The sequence below is a fragment of the Protopterus annectens genome, chromosome 6.part0, assembly GCF_019279795.1.
Source record: "Protopterus annectens isolate FY-2018-M chromosome 6.part0, PAN1.0, whole genome shotgun sequence".
Taxonomy (NCBI): domain Eukaryota; kingdom Metazoa; phylum Chordata; order Ceratodontiformes; family Protopteridae; genus Protopterus; species Protopterus annectens.
In genome coordinates this window covers 166415273-166432799 of record NC_056737.1, presented here as the reverse complement: position 1 = coordinate 166432799, position 17527 = coordinate 166415273, and the positions used below count along the sequence as shown (strand labels likewise).

Genomic DNA, 17527 nt, shown 5'->3' with positions numbered 1-17527 from the left:
TATGTATGAGGCAATGATTTATTTGTGGGACTGATGCCCTTGATTTTTTATTAAGGAGAGAGTGGGATGTTGGGGAAGGGCTGTAGGTTTGTTTGGGGAGGTAGGTTAGGTAGGATAGGTTGCATGTGCAGAAAGACAAGACACACAAGACAGCAAACAGGGGCACTATATGACACACGAGAGGGTAAATATCTTGGACGGGGAGGGTGGTTGGGAATCAGAGGCCCATGAGCCACCAAATGGATACAGTGGGACTGTGGTCCCCATCCATGGGCAGTCACCACAGCACCTTCACAGCCCCAAAGGTGGCTGTACTGGGGGCTGGATAACAGGGGCAGCCTGCCCCTCGAGGGGAACCAGGTGGCCCTTCATCTGGCTCAGCCATCCATTCAACATGGAATGGATGATGCACGTTCCAATAACATGTTTTTAATATATGCAAACTCTAATTTTAGCCATTCATCATCACTAGTCATCCTACTAGCATGGATGAACTGACCTTTTGGAATGTTCTTTTTTATATGATATGGATGTTGACTGGAAAAATGTAAGTATCCATTCATAAAAGTAGGTTTACTATGAATACTACTACTAAACTTGTTTTCCAAATAGTCCCATTCCAAATGGACATCCAAAAAATTGATAGAAGTACCAATGTCTCCTACAACAAATTTGAGAAAAGATGAACAAGAATTAATAGTTCTAACTAAGGTGTTGACTGTTTCACCATTCCCTTGAACTACAAATATCAAGTCATCTATAAACCTTTTATAATATACAACCTGAAACTGGTTAAAATAAGATTTAACAATTTCTTGCTCCCACTACCCCATCACAATGATGGCAAAAGAAGGGGCAACCACTGTCCCCATTGCTATACCTTGAATTTGTTTATAATAAGACTTGCTGAACAAAAAATAATGATTTTTCAAAATAATATCCAACAAATTACAATGAAAATTAATAACATTAGTATGACAATTGGTAAAATGATTTAAATACATTCTAATGTATTCAACCCCTATTTCATGTGGGATGCATGTGTATAATGAGGTAACATCGAAAGTAAACATAATATATTTGTTCGGATCAAACCTTACTGTTTCATTAAACAGTCTAAAACTGTCCAAGAAACTCCATGAGTCCTTTAAAAAAGATTCCATATTATGAACGTAACACTGTAAAAAAGAATCCACAAGCAGAGAAATACCTTCTGTGACATAATTTGGTGCAGAAATAATAGGTCTAAAAGGGAGGTTGGATAAACTCTTATGTGTTTTTGAAATGCTGAATAACACACCAATTTTAGGGTTTTCTATATTGCAAAAAGTATACATAGCCACATTCAAATCACTTGCCAACAAACTATCATACACAAAATCAGAAACATATTTATAACATTTTAAAATGTCAATATTATTGACTTTTTTATATTCACTTTCATTTGCAAGCATGTTTTGCATCTTGGCTACATAATCCATTTGGTCCATTAGGATCACTTGTCACTTTTCATAATACGTATAAATTTGTTTTCACACAATTCTTTCATTGCAATTCTAAGTTCTATACTTAAATTGTCAACCATGGGGTACTGTTTGTTAGATCCTTAAAAACTCCTAAATTCAGTTTCACAAGCTGATTTAAACATTTTTAAAGTATGGTTCAACAATGGATTAAAACAGGATGGTTTGACCAACAGCTGTTCAGTATTTTTAACATCTTTCAATAAGTAAGACAAGTTTAATTTCCTGGTAAATTGCTTAAGCTCAACAACTGCATTAGTGATGTTTCAAATTATTTCAAAAATCATTTGGAACAAAAAGAAGCCAGATGTCAGATAAAATTAAAAGTGGATCATCTGCCTGGCTTAAAATGATGCTATAAACATAAAATGCTTTTAAAAAGATCGAAGAATATATGTTAAAAAGTAGTTTAAATAATGTTTTATGTCTTGAAGTATTGCCCCTTTTAGATGCTTGTATTTCATGATTGTGTCTTAATTATCAATTATTTTAAACTGCATTTGATTGGTTCTTGAAGTATTTAAATAATGCAATGTTTAGCATGATTTGTATTTCTGAGGAAGTCTGTATTGATGAAAGTGGAGATTAAATAGTTTTTTATGCTAAAGTATTTATTGTGGTGTGTCATGGCGTGTTCAGCTTTGCAGTTTTTTGCTCATCTATATTCTGCAATATAGATCTGTACTCACCAGCCTGTTAATGCAGTCTTGACAGTCTGCCTGCATGGGCCTCCACATTGCTAACCCTCTCTGCTCCAGCTGTAGGTTGAAAAAACAAAAATTATGCATACCTATCACATACTCAGGCTAGAATTTGGTACAGCTATGGATGGGATACTTACAAACTACTGGAGCATTCTGTGCCCAAGTATCTTGCATCCACTGGGCTAAGAGTGCCCCCTTCCTATGCTTTAGGTCGGCATAATGAAGCCATACCTACTCAACAGTTCAGGGGATTCCAGTAGCACTGGTGAGATCATGTGCCAGACAGTCCCAGGCCTCTGCTTTGTCCTGTGAGCCCTGGTACTGGCCCTGCAGTAGTCTGTCATCATGGTGTTCAACAAGGAGTCCAGCCATTACCCTGGACTCCAGAATACCCCAGTGCTGCACCCAAAAGCATGCTCCCTCTCCAATACCATGGCTCCTGTACAGATTAAACTACAACACGTTCTGGCTGTATTCCCACCTGTGCAGTTTAAATAAGGCCATATTCCCACTCTTTGCCATCATTGGATCATTTTGAAATTGTTCAGCACAGCTTGGTGCTGTGCAAATCCGCTTAGTTGAGTAAGCACTGCTAAGCATTTTTCAGTTTTCATTTAAGAAAAATATCAGAACTGTAAATTAATTATTACTGGCATATTATTCAGTGTATATGATTTACTTTACATGACATCTCCCTATATGCTTTCAGATGAATTTCTGACACAATGTGGGGTTTTGAAGGAAATGTTCATAAAAAGAGGGTACCCAATGAACTTTCTAAGTGATATTTTCAATGAAGTGGTACAAAAAAGATTTAGGGGAGTTTCCACCCCACTGATGGGTATAGGGTTGAATAACCCATCCCAATGTATGAATAAGGAATTTATGAACCACTTCAGCAGAGCACTAGTTTTAACTTTTAACAGTGATTTCTATGATATAAGACATATAATAGAGAAAAACTGGATAATTTTCTTTGTAGTCCCCAAACATTAAAGTTGTGGGGAAGAGACCACAAATAGTGCACCAGAAGGATGTATGTATACAAAATATGGTGGAAAGGGAAGGGACAACTAATTTAGAGGGTAAGATGATTAAGTGTGGATCCTGTATTCAATGTCAACATGTTTTAGAATGTAACTCAGCTAATGTCCATAATTATGGGTCCATTAAACCTAAAAAGAAATATAGTTGTAAATTGCAGGGTGTGGTATATTGAGCATCTTGCCAACAATGTCCTGCCTATTATATGGGAAAAACTCTCAAACAATTCCATACTAGGATTTGCCAACATGTTTATAGTATTAGAAAGATGGACAGGAATAATACTCAGGTAAAACGTGATTATTTTTCCAGAACATACTTTCAAATTCATGATGATTGACCACGTAGATTTGGGACAGAGAGGGGGGTCATATAATGAATTTTTGGAGTTCAGGGAACTGCAATGGCAGCTTAAATTAAATGCAGTTACCCCTCCTGGACTGAATGACAAATGTTCCATTTAGAGTATGTTAAAATTAAAAGCCAGTTCTGAATATTAAATCATTGCAGTTTCTTATGTGGTAACATACAATACATTTTAAAAAGTTTTTTTCTTGGTGAGTACTTTCCTCAGTTTTTAGCATGGTATCTTGCACAAAACCATATATAAAAAGCAAACATTTTATATTTGTTTATATGTTATGTAATTTTAACTTCATGTATAGATAATTTCATGTAGGGTTTTATTGTACTATATCTTTAAATATGGAATGAAAGTTTGTAGTTGTCCAATCAGGTGTTTTTGAATGGTATATAAGGTGGCTGTTCAAATTATGTTTTATTCTGATGAAGTCTTTTGCATTGTCAAGGCGAAAGCACTAAATTAAAATATGTTGGTGTGGTTCCAGTTTCGTGGTTATTCTCTTTTAACAAATAATTCCAATACATATTCTTTAATTATTTTGTATATTCCTTCTTGTTGTCTAATTTGCTTATCTTCTTTATTTTTTAATTCTCTTATTTTTCCTTCTTTTATCATTTTACTCAAATACGGTGCTATCTCTTTTTTCTTTCCTTGTAAACAATATTTTTACCACAAAGAAGAACCACTGGTATCGACCCATTGTCAGGAACTGCAGGTTAGCACCAATCACAAAAAATGATGACAGTTTACCTAGGTTTCGTCTTTAATGAACAGACTTCTTCAGAACAAACAATCCTAAACACACTTGTGAGCATATATGCTCTCAGACTAATTACATTCAATTAACATACCCATCTTTCAATAAAATGTTAATTGGCTTAAATTCAACCTTAAGAACCATCCAAATATATGAATATATAATGTACATGCAATATAAACATACTAATGCATTTAAAAATATATATACGTATATTAGTAATGTTAATATACAAAGGTAATCTATATTCTTAATAAATAAATACGTCTAAAATATTATAAAATAATGTGAAAAACATATATAAACTAAAAAACATGTATAAACTAAAAACAATAACACACTACATATGACAGTTAATATTCCAAAATACCAAAATATTTCAGTAAAATGTACTCTGAACCATATAGGTTTTATACAACTGTTTATCCCTTAATATGGTTCAATTTTAGAAGGGGAGCCAAACCTATGTTGTCATTGATGCCTGGGAACACTGTAGCATCCAGCCTCAACTGCCACTTCATTTCGCATATGTCAAGGTGCACATCCAACACGGCACCTTCACTATCTTTTTTGATATGCTGTATTATACAAAATTTGAATTTATGCCCAAAGTTCTGCTCTATATGCCTAACTAAAGCATTGGTATTTCTCATATGCTTTATATCCAAAATATGTTCACTAATTCTTTCTTTAAAAGTTCTACAAGTTTTTCCTACATAAAAGGCTGAACAATGGACACATTTGGCTAAGTAAACAACATTTTTGGTAAGACAGTCGTAATGCCCATATATATCAATTGACACATTCGCTACTACAATTTTTGGACCAGTAACCAAAATGTGCTGGCATGCATTACATTTACCACACTTAAAATTACCCTTACCCCTATTAGGATAGCCAATGTCGCCTAAGCAACAACCTCACATTTCCAACAACTGTTTGAATGACCTTCCTTTCCTAAATACACTTTTTGGAGCCTTATTTAACTTATCCCATACATCATTATCCAATTTCAACAACCTCCAATTATTTTGTATAATGTCAACAATATGATTGGCATCATAGGAATATGTAGTTATGAAATATAATTCAGATTCACCCATTTCAGTAACATTTTTGATCATACCTCTTCCCAATTCCGCTGTTAAATTTTTATTATTAATTGGAAAATTCCCATTACTGTTCATGGTCAATAACGCCATATAATTCCCTTCATTTCTTTTGCGTATTACTTCATCTCCAATGGAATCGCACAGAACAATGGGATATCCTCGTTTAACAAACATACTCTTTATAAATTCCACCTCCCTAAGAAAATCATAATTTTTAAACAATATTTTTGTTTATATAACAAGTTGTTAATTTTAATTTGATTCATTTTATACATTTCTCTTTCTTTGTCATAAAAGTAATTTTTATTCTCTAATAAGTCTCTAAATGTTTCTTGAATTAATATCTTATATCTCTTTTTTCTTTTCTTCTTTTCTTCCTTATACATTCTAAAACACTATTTTATATTTCTCTTTAAAATTAAGCCAACAAAGAGTCCAATTCTCATAAAATTCTTTCATATTCATATGATTTTTCCATGATTCCATCAGTTCTTTTTTTTCTAAATCTAATTTCCTTTCATTACTTCTCATTATTCCTTTTCCTATTATTGTATATTCTTCATGTTCCTGTACTTTAACCCATATAGCCACATGATCTGAAAATTCAGTATACTTAATTCCTATTTTATAACTTTTGAACTATCAGATATTAAAAAATAATCAATATCTGTCCTAATGTAATTCTTTTTGTAGGTCCAGTGGTTATTCTCCAGTACACTTAACTTTCCACTTCTCATAATTTCTTTAATAACTTTAACGTCACAATTGCTATTTTTTCTTAAATTAAAATGAAAATCACCCATCACTATAATGTCCGTATTTACACAAACATATTCAAGAATATTTTTAAACATCCTTTCTCTCTCTCTTTTTTGTTATGTATTTCCATCTCATGTCTATTACCATAATTTGTCCTAGTTTTACTATGGTTACACCTAATATTTTAATGCTTTCTTGACATAATATACATATGCCCGAGCATGTTTCCTTCCCCATGTTCCAAACTACCGCACCATTCCAATGTTTTTTGATTTGTGTTCTTTCTTCCTCTGTTAATAATCTGATATCTTCTAAAATGATAATATGTGCATCTACTGCAGCACACCATTGTAATATACCTCTTCTCCCTGTAATATTTTTCATACTGCTCACATTTAAAGCTAATATTTTTAGCTTTTAAGAACAGTTAGTATAATAAAATGTGGGTCTATATTATATCCTTGAACGCTTAAAAAAGCGAGCGCTGACTGATCAAACTTATTTTCGTGAAACTGCAAAATATCGAAGCAGCAGAAACTCAAATTTTTTTCTAGGGAAAGAATTTGGTTGTCTGTTTCTGTTGCTTCGGTATTTTCAGTGTTATGGTGGAAAGTTACCAGTCGGATTCAGATAAGTGTGCGATTGTGTGGATGTGAGTGTTAGGGTGATTTAGGTGAGTTAGGGTTAGGGCTCGGGTTAGGTGTGTATGCGATTGAGTGGACATGAGGGTTAGGACGGATTTAAGTGAGTTAGGGTTAGGGAGTGGGTGAGGTGAGTGTGCGATAGTGACGGACCTTAGGGTTAGGGTTTGGGTTAAGGTAAGTGGGTAGTTAGTGGTGTGTGCATAGTTTAGTGTAGGGTTAGGTATCAGATTTTAGGTGTATGTGTGTGGATTTCTGTTTGTTTGGTGTGCTTGTGTTGTGTGTATGTGTTTTGGATCAGTGATTTTTTTTCCCTGGGAAAAAAATCGCTGATCTGACAGTTCGAGATTGTAAGCTTTCGCTTAAATTAAGTCGATCAATCAGCGTTCGCTTTTTTAAGCGTTCGATGATATAATATAGACCCTAAAATGTTTTACCCATTTTTCTTATTTTCTCTAAGCATTGTATTTTTTAATTTTCTTTTCCTTTCTTTAACTCTTTTCCCTTTCAATTTTTTTATTTCTTACTGTGCACCAATCAGCTTCTTCCTCACTTTTCTCCTGTCTTTCTTTTTCCTTGTTACTTTCTTTAACTTCATGTATAAGCTCTTTATCAGTCACATATTTTTGTACATTTTCTTGTATAACACATTTTTTCTATCTCTTTCTCCTGTATAACTTCATTTTTCACTTTCTTGCACATTCATTTCACATTCTAGCCATGAATGACCAGTATTGCTGCACGTTTGCACTTTAAATCACATTTTTTTTGCATTCTGCCCTGTTTTACCACATAAATAGCATATTTTTTATCATATTCATTGATTAAATGATCATTTTTCCTCAAAAATAACATGTGTTTGGTTGACCCCTGTATTTCACAAACCCCCTATTATGATGAAGATTAATACTACTAGGTGTATGCATAACATTATCATTTTCCATTTTCAGTATTACTCCACATTCACATTCCCCCAGTCCATAGTCCTCTTTCATCATATATTTTTGCACCATCCATTACTTCTTTACAATAGTTAACAATTGTTCTTTCAGTTCTTTTGCTTCAACTTCAGTTCTAAACTGGATAATTATTCTTTTTGTCTGTAAAAAGCTTACACCACATATTCTGACCATGGATAAATATTTTTCTTTTGTTCATATGCACCCAAAAATTTTCCATGGCATGCCCAGTCTCAAATATCAAGAAACAAAATATTTCTTTATTAATTTAAATAAATGCTCTTAACTCTTTTGCTTTGACACCCAGAGGTGCTATGACAGAGTCCCAAAATATCATGCCTGTCCAAACTTTCTTTGTTTTAACTGCTCACATGTACTGTATACTTCTTTTTTGTTTTGTTTTTTTCATTTATATGCTCCTTCTCCAACAGTTTGTGCATACATTTTTGTCTGTGGAACTTTTTCTGGCATACTCTCTTTTTCTTCTATTTTTTTCATGATGTTGCTCCATGAAATGGCTGCTCCACTTTCTGGCTCACTTTGGCTTACCATTTCTTCCAAATAATCATCCCATAACCCCCCCCCCCCCAAGCTGGAGGGCTGTCATTATGCATTTTTCAGAGGTAACTGTTTCTCCTTCAAACAATCTCATCTGAAAGGTTTCCTCTGAATCCATCTCAGTTACAGCTACAATCTCCTTTTTCTCCAATGTCACTATTTTTTCTGACCCCACATCATCATAAAAAAAATCTGGTAGCAAGTCTACCATTTCAACTACATTTTCAGCAACTTTTACTCCATTTTCAGCAAAAGCTGAATCAGCCATATTTTCTCCCTTTTCCTCCTGGCTGCCTCCACACCTGGACAGGAAACAGGAAGTCAGGATGTGTAACACACAAAGCCTTCCCACAACTAACAAGACTAGAGGAAGTTTCCAAGGCATCCTGGCCAAATTTATCCTAGTAGTAATAAATACCACCTCAGGTCTATCATAAAAAGAGACTACTAGCCAAATAGGACTAACCCAGTCAATGAAGGATAAATAAAATAAATGTATAAGTCTATATTTCTGAAAAGACTTTAGCATTGTGGGAACACTGAGGGAGATGGTTAAGAAGGCTGTTACATTACATGAGCAGCAGTAATATGGGAAATATAAGACATTCTGAAAATGAGTGGTTTGTTTAGCCATACCATTATTTTATTTGGATACAAACAGTGCTACATTGCTATAACTGGATAAAAACTATGTAGGACTAGATTCAGTATTTTGCAGCCTTTCCACCTAACTAAGACCTAAATCAGCAAACGTGTAGTAAAGTTTCTCTGACAGCAGACTTCTGTCCATCACCATGTTTGCACTAATATTTTAAAACCTAAAAAATGGGTTATACAGATGTACAAAATGTTCACATCAGCCAGGTTACAATTATATGACTTTTGCCATATTATATGGCTAAGCCGCTGAAAAAATGTGATGTATGCTTAATATAAGATTATCAGCATTATATAAAAGGCTTAAAGACACTGTCCAACATTTTAGATATCAAAGGTGTTAAGTTATTACAAGCTGAAACAGTCAAAACCTAAAGTGTCACACACGCAAGAACTTAGAAAGACTATATCAGAGATGAAAGGTTAGATAAAGAATTGAAAGAAATGAATTTCCTAATTTTTAATATTCTTTTCTTAAAAACAATTTGCAACCATATTTAAAAGGATATTTTAATGCTCTTTGTAATTGCCAAAAGTTGGAAAATTCACATGAATGAAATAAAATTGGTTAGCAGAACAGAGAAAATATCTCAGATAGATAGTTGGAGTTTAGTAGCATTATTTTACAATATAGTAACAAGCTAGACAGCATGAGCATTTGTCGGGGATGGTGGACAGAAGAAATTTATATACTTTAAAAAATTACAGTGATTAATGTCAGAAAATAAGAAATTTTACACTTCATTGATGAAGAAGTAGGAATTATTTCACTGAATATTGTAGGCTTGTCAACAAAACTGAGTGACAAAGATCTGCGTAACTAGCAACAGTTCCTTTGACAGGCTAGCAACAGTTACTTTGACAGGCTGCCATAAAGATCATGACTTACAGCTTCATGAATGCATTTCCCAAATAGATCCTTTTTTCCTGGGGACTAAAATTCAACTATCACTGAGGCTGGCTTTTTGAGATGTCAAGAGGCCATCTGATGAAGGGTTATTCTGGGAACACCTGGAAAGAATAATTGGGGGCATCAGTATGTGAGCTTGGAGGAAGATAGGGTAGGTCTGGTAGACCTGGTGAATGAGGACAGAAACTAGTGGCAGCTGATTGTTCTTTTTTGTTCATTTATCTTTACAAGATATGGCCCTGAATGAGATGCATATTTCTCAAATAAAGTACAGCCTTGGCTAGGTGGAAAGCTTCAGAAAGTTCTTTCAATTTTTAAGCTGATAGAAGTAAAGTATACTATTATTAAGCATTTCCATTGTCAGAGTTTGATGGAGTTTATTGCAATACATTGGAAAGACAAATTTTGTAAAAAGCAAATCAGGATCATGTTGAATGTTTCGAAAACTAAATAAACTGCAAGTACAGTATAAAATGTGAGTAAAGCTTGACTGAATTAGGATAAGAAAAGCATTGAGGGAATCAAGGCAGTTATAAGAAAATGTTAAAGCAAAAAGACTTGACTGAGTCTGAAGGTAAAACATAATTAGAATAGTTGATTAAAATGATACCAAAGGATTTTGGAGTAAAATACGATATTATGTAGTAAGAATTCAAAGTAGTAATTGGCATCCTGAAAAAAAAATTGTATGGTATAGTATAGTTAAAAGCATTTTAAAGAAATCTTTGCCAATAATGAAGTGAAAATGTATACATTCAAATATAAGTATTTTATGCTAATTAGGTCCCCGAATTGTCCAGGATTTTATGGTCACTTATTCACTTCACCTCAGGCTTTGTGCCCACTGAGTGGCACACAGCTACAGTTATCCCACTCCACAAGGGGGATCCACCTTGGATCCTGGGAACTACCGTCCTATCAGTCTGCCGAGCCTGATCTGCAAGGCCATGGAATGTATTATCATGGAACTTATAAACAAAGACATTGGCAACCTTCAAACACTGGACCCCACACAGTTTGGGTTCGTGAAAGGCCGATCGTGTCTCCTGAACCTGATTAACTTCTTCGAATCAGTCTCCAGAGCCAAGGACGAGGGTAAGTCGGTCCACACAGCCTATCTGGACCTCACCAAGGCCTTCGACACCATCCCCCACTTTGGAATCATAGATAAACTTACTAAGCTGGGTATAAATCCCTACGTCACTCGATGGTTTGTAAACTGGCTTACTGACAGAACCCACACTGTAAAAGTAGCCGACTCCAAATCCAGCTCCAGACAAGTGACAAGTGGAGTACCTCAGGGTTCAGTCCTGGGACCGCTCTTGTTTGGCATCTACTTCTCTGAAGTACAGACCAACACTAAGTGACTCTGGCTAACAAAGTTCACAGATGACTGCAAACTGGGAGCCATTACTGAATCCCCAAATGATGTGGATATTCTACAAAAGGGCCTTACAGAAACAGTTGCTTGGTGCCAGAGCCATGGGCTCAAGCTCAATGCCAAGAAGTTTATAGTTATACCCTTTGGGAAAAAACATGTACCCATGAATTATCACATAGGTGGCAGTACACTAAACACTGAAAGTGTGATAAGAGACTTAGGAACACAGGTGGACAGTGGTCTCACCTTCGATAACCACATTGCCACGACAGTCAAGAAATCCTTCTATGTGGCACACCTCATCACTAAGGGCTTTTCATCCAGAAAAAAGGTCATTGTCCCACTGTACTCATCCCTCATTAGATCCATCATACAGTACAACGCCCTATTTGGTATGTATCTCACAAGACATCTGCAACAACTGGAAAGGCCGCAGATACACCTCAGTAAAATAATCACAGGCCTAAAGCAGATGCCCTATGCTGACCGACTAAAAAAACTCCAGCTATACTCTGTCGCATATCATCTACTCAGAGGCGATCTCTGCTTAACATACAAGGCCATGTCAAACCCAGAGCTGTTGGACATGCTACACTTAAAGAAATCCCAATCCATCAGAGCACATGCTCCAAGGACCTAAATCTTGTCATCACAGTGAACAAAACATGCCAAAGGGATAGGTTCCTGACCCAGAGACTCCCCATACTCTGGAATAGACTGCCCATACATGTCAAGCAGAGTGCCTAGTTGGCCCTCTTCAAAAGGAACCTTGATGACTACATGGGAGATGGGAAATTTACCCCGGGGATCACATCAGTTGCCCTGCTAGACAGGGGTCCAGGGAAATAAATATTGTGGGAAGAAATAGCCAGGGAATTGTTATGACTAGGCTTGTACAGGCCCTAGGGCCAATAATCTAGTACCAACCTATGAACCTATGAGTCTCTCATCTAGAGGTTGAGGTTTGCCTCTGCCAGCAAGTGAATTCACCAAAATGATCAGATAGAATCATGGATCCAAACCAATGAATTCACAGTAAACTACAAAATAAGGCTGATAATATATAATAGAAGGTACTGTATGCTTCATCTTCCATACTCCATCTTACTATATATTATACAATGAGATGGCACAAAAGCTCGGGTCAGTGAAATGGATTCACTGGCTTGTACTTCTGTTAGTGATCATTCACCCTCATGGAAAAAGTGTGAAAGAAACATTCCAGGCAGGGAAATGCCAGTCAAATTTATGTACTACATCAACATTTACTGTAAAGTTGTAAAGTAAGTTATGGTGTGACATTCGTCATACCCTGAACAAACTGGCATTGACAATGTACAAGCTACATGTGATAGGAAATGCAGTCAAGTCATTAATGACTTTAACATGACAAGAGGAGATAAAGATAGCATGCTGCATTGTTACACAGGGAGATGGCAACTGGAACCAAGCATTAAGGTACTGAGCTGTAGTTTCTGTGGTACGAGGTTTGATTCCCTTAGCCCTCATTTGCCTACTACTATGTGACTTTGAGCAAGTCACTTAACCAGACATTACTCCCAGGTTGCCACTGAAAAAGGACTGTGTTCTCAGTGACTCTACGTTGTTAACAAATGAGTTATTATTATTAGCAAGAAAACTCAGACTTACACCAGGGAATGTTTATAGTGCTGGAAAAGGTAGACCAAGGACTGACTGGCATGACAATGTAAGGAGCAGATAGGTCTTCTTTAATGTAAGATCTAGTAACTGCAATCAAGTTATTGTCATTACATTTTGTTTTGTTCTACTATATATGCATATTATTACTACAATATACCTTATATGCTGCAATTAAATGGTACTGGTCATCATGTCATCCACAAGCCAAACTGAATTCTTCCACCTTGTGAGTTGATTATATCCCAAATGGTGCCTGCTTGCTATGGCTTGCCATTTTAGCCATCACATCAGCTACCCTTCAACTGCTACATTACATTGTAGGTGGTGTTACCCACACACAGCCATACATGCAGGCTTACACTGAGTAGATAGATGTCGAGACAGCACCAGTAAGAAGGAAATGCACTGAACACCAACTAACTGTGAGGTATGAAGAATTTCTTAAACCAGTGGTATAACAACACAGTGGCCATTACTCATGAAGGATGGTTTTCCATCCTGCTACTGGACTCTGGTCATCATGGATTCAGACAGTTAGAGTACAGGAGAAAAGCTGGTCTGTTGCCAGTTTTATTTTAAAATTTTCACTAGGAAATGCTTATTTAAATTATTACAATTCACGTTTAGATAGTGTAAATAATAAAACATTAAGAGTATATATAGATATCTCATAATTCATATATGCTTTTTTATAGATCCCTCAATCAGTGTGCAGTGAAAGTTGTTCTGCAGGCTACAGGAAAGCACCTCAGACAGGCCAGCCAGTCTGCTGTTTCAGCTGTGTCATGTGTTTTCAAGGAGAAATTTCCAACCAAACTGGTGAGAAAAACATTTCATGAAGATCTGCATACCATTGAAGACTCTACTCAGTGATGTTCTGAATGAATCTTAAACTTTTCTGGCCATTTTGCTATGCCTCTGTTATTTAGAAAATTTAACAAGGAAAGCAAAATGTGACTCCATTTGATATGAAATTCAATTCAATGAAATTCACTAAATATGGACTCATCGTGGAAGGCCATAATTCAAAAAATATATTTTTTTCTTTTATTATACAGCTTGTTTACATTAGTATTCCTCCATAGGGTTTATTTTTTTTCTGAGGGGAGCAGCTGTGTGTATGCACATATTTATATGGGCATAAAGTTTGCCAATAAAGGATTCTTCATAAACATTCGGGTTGTCAAGATGGATGGGGCTTTTGAATTCACTCATTTTATAACATAATCTCTGAATACTGAGGTATTAGATGTTACTTCAGGCTTCAATGCTATTGTGAATATGACTAATTTGTGGTCTGATTTGCCCAGGAAGGAAGAAAGCATACATCTCAGCCTGTTAGGCAAGAAATATGGACAAAGTCTGACATAATGAGGGGACAAAGGCCTGAAATAGGGACAGATTTTAAATATTGCTGTCATAAACTTAGAACATTGATAGGGTAACAGGATTTGTCTTAGTGTGCATTTTTCTGAAGAATATGAAGTCTTAAACTTAAATGCATGCCATTATTTAGTGACTAGAATCCTGAGATCATTCCAGCAATTTGCTAGAAAAACGCAGATTTCTGTGCAAAACAGACCGAAAATATGAGGAAAAATCTGAACATTCTGCCAAAATCTGGACAGTAGAGAGGTATGGAAGGAAGGAAGGAAGTTACAATTAGTGAGGAGCAAAGCAGACCCATTTTGGTAAATATCAAATCCAGAATTTTGTCATCCCTACTTGAAGTGTAGACTAACTAGAAATCTAAAGTCCCCTGTTTATGGAGGGGTAGTTTAAGTTTCTGAAGAGAATGGTGCTTGGCTTAATAATTAGGTACTATATACTAGTTAGGCTGGATGCTTGGACTGTGGTTGACATGGAGGGAGTCCTATGGCTAGCTGAGATATGATAAGTGGAGGAATCCTGGGTTGTTATATTGGCTAATGAATCTGGAGGTGATTTTTTTTAAGTATATGGATGCACTATCACCGTTAGTACCTTTGTTTAATGCAGTCAGCTGAATGTGTGATAGGCATTAAAATCCTGCACTGAAAGAGTCTTTTCATTGGTCTTGAACCAGGTCCCTGTAATAATGTATACATTGATGTTTTCCAGAGGTGGGAATACTTGCAGTGTATGGAGTTCACAGCCAAGATTTCACTTGCACCAGTTCTGAAAACAGTAGCTCTTAATCCTGAATGCTGTAGTGCAGTTCTGAACATCTGAGTCATATGAGTATCTAGTAATGGATCATTTAATTTTTAATTATATTTTGTTGACTTAGTAGAGCCCACTGAGATTATAGTCTTTTTCAGCAGAGTCCCAACAAGGAATTTTTACAATGTTGGGGAACTTTAGCTAGATCTGTAGGAGAAACTTTCCTAATCCTTATTTGTTAAGAAATGTTTGATGTGTATGCTGAATGGTAATACCAACAAGAGAGGAGTATTTGTCCTAATATACATAATTATGAAGTATTTTTCAAAATGTGTAAGAGCAGTAGGCAGATATTCTGTTATCTTGTATTCTTGGGGACCATTTCTGTTATGAACAAGCAGATCAAAAAGCAGCATTGAATGGGTGAATTATATGATCTCGGAGGTTAATTATTTTATATAGAAAAACAATAATTATTTTATATACTTTGCTCCATAATCTTTTAGATCAAGCCAAGAGACAAAATTCTTCTCAGCCTTTTAAATATTTGATATTAAATGCATGGAGATACGACTGGCTAGCCCATGAGGGTTATAGTTATCTTTTATCGAGGAGTGACTAAACCCTTTTTAATTCACTATCCCAGTTTACTTCCCTGGACACTTAAGAACATAAGGCCCTTAAATGCTATAAACACTTCCTGGTACATATACTCACACCCCCTGTAAAGTAGATCAGCCCATTGATGATTATAACAACCTGAAGTCAAAGGTAGTCAATAGGGGGAAGCATTTCCTTCACATTTACTCATCTACTCCTTCAACCCTAGGGATGCTTCAGTCTCACTTTGGAACTGACTTCTTCAATGAACAGTCTTAATTTCTAGCATCAAAATATTATAGCTATATCTAGGAAATTAACTCTAAGGCTCAGGCTTTCTGAACAACAATAGAGAAGTGAGAAACAAACAAACCTAGTTTTCATTTAGGAAAACATGGATATTAGCAGTCTTATAATATAACTCGTACAGCCCAATTCCCTTTTAAATGCAGATATTAAGTTATTTATGTCAGTACTAATTAGGAGGCTCAAATGTCTTATTCCTAACATAATGTGTTATAATCAAATCAATTTTATTATTAGTAAGAGCCAAGCTGAGTAGAGAAACACAAGATGATATCTACAAAAATCACTGTAATAAATATAGCTAGCCTTTATGAAAATTACATTTGACTCAATAGATTTTAATTATGCTTTATTAATAAAGAAACAAATGTATATCCCACTTAGTTTAATATACTTTATTATTTATTTGTTTGATTATTAATTTGATTTATTTATTGATATCTGTTTTGAGTATCATGAATTTATAACAATTGTGTTGTACATATTATAGCTTGTTTATTTCTGTCTCATGTAATCAAACTCACTAGGGCAACCAAATAAGGATGCTCTCTACTATTTTTTATTTCTGATAGAAATGTAGCCAGTTGCTAATGCAGTTAGACTGCAAAAGATTTTTCAAACATTGAAACATAGTAATTAAATAAGAGTCAGGGTCAATTGTTTACAGTATCATATTAACAAATCAATATGTATTATAGATTATACAGTAAATACACTAGCTCCAAGTCTTAAGATTCAGCGGATGATTATTAAAATATTTAATTTCTATACTCTTGAATATTAGAGACATTGTAGTAAAACAAAAGCTTATTGGGAACCCACGCTCACATGCCATCTGCTTAATCATTTTTATCATTTTTTTCAAAATGTTGGTCAGTTGTTATGAAGTGATAGTTTTAGAACCAGGAAGCATTTGGTTTTATATGATGTTCCTTTACCCTCTTGCATTAGATCATATTAAAGTATCAAAGGGTATTCTTATGGATGGTCCTAGTAAAGTAATCAGTTAAATTAGCTAAGAAAAAGTCTATTTCTTTTTTTTTAAGAAATTGTAAATGTACTAAGTGTGTTTGTGTGTGTGTGTGTGTGTGTGTGTGTGTGTGTGTGTGTGTGTGTGTGTGTGTGTGTGCATAAAAAAAGAAACAAAAATATTATTGACAGTAGAGGAGGGTATAATTAAATATTGTGCACAGAGCTATATATAATAGAAGATATGAAGATGGCATATTGGATTACTAAGCAAGATATTTTAGTATGGTTGAACTTGTTTATTGTTTAGTCTAATCTCTTCATTTTTTTCTGTTCTACTTTCTAACTTTTTTTTTTTACTTGTTGGCACTTATGGAGCAGATCATCATCTGACACTGGTTCCTCTCCTTAACCACAGATGCTGGAGGTCATTCCTCTCCCAACCGAACCTCATATGAAACCCTCCCATTGCCTGAGAG

The 17527-nt window shown here is 35.2% G+C and overlaps 1 protein-coding gene across 1 annotated transcript in view; it reads left to right on the top strand.

Annotated features, from left to right (window-relative positions):
- LOC122803782 (extracellular calcium-sensing receptor-like) overlaps nt 1-17527 on the top strand; it is a 238218-nt gene that overhangs the window by 204495 nt on the left and 16196 nt on the right. The window contains exon 4 of the mRNA XM_044073470.1: nt 13727-13850. Coding sequence (XP_043929405.1) covers nt 13727-13850 — 124 coding nt within the window. The remainder of the gene's footprint in view (nt 1-13726; nt 13851-17527) is intronic.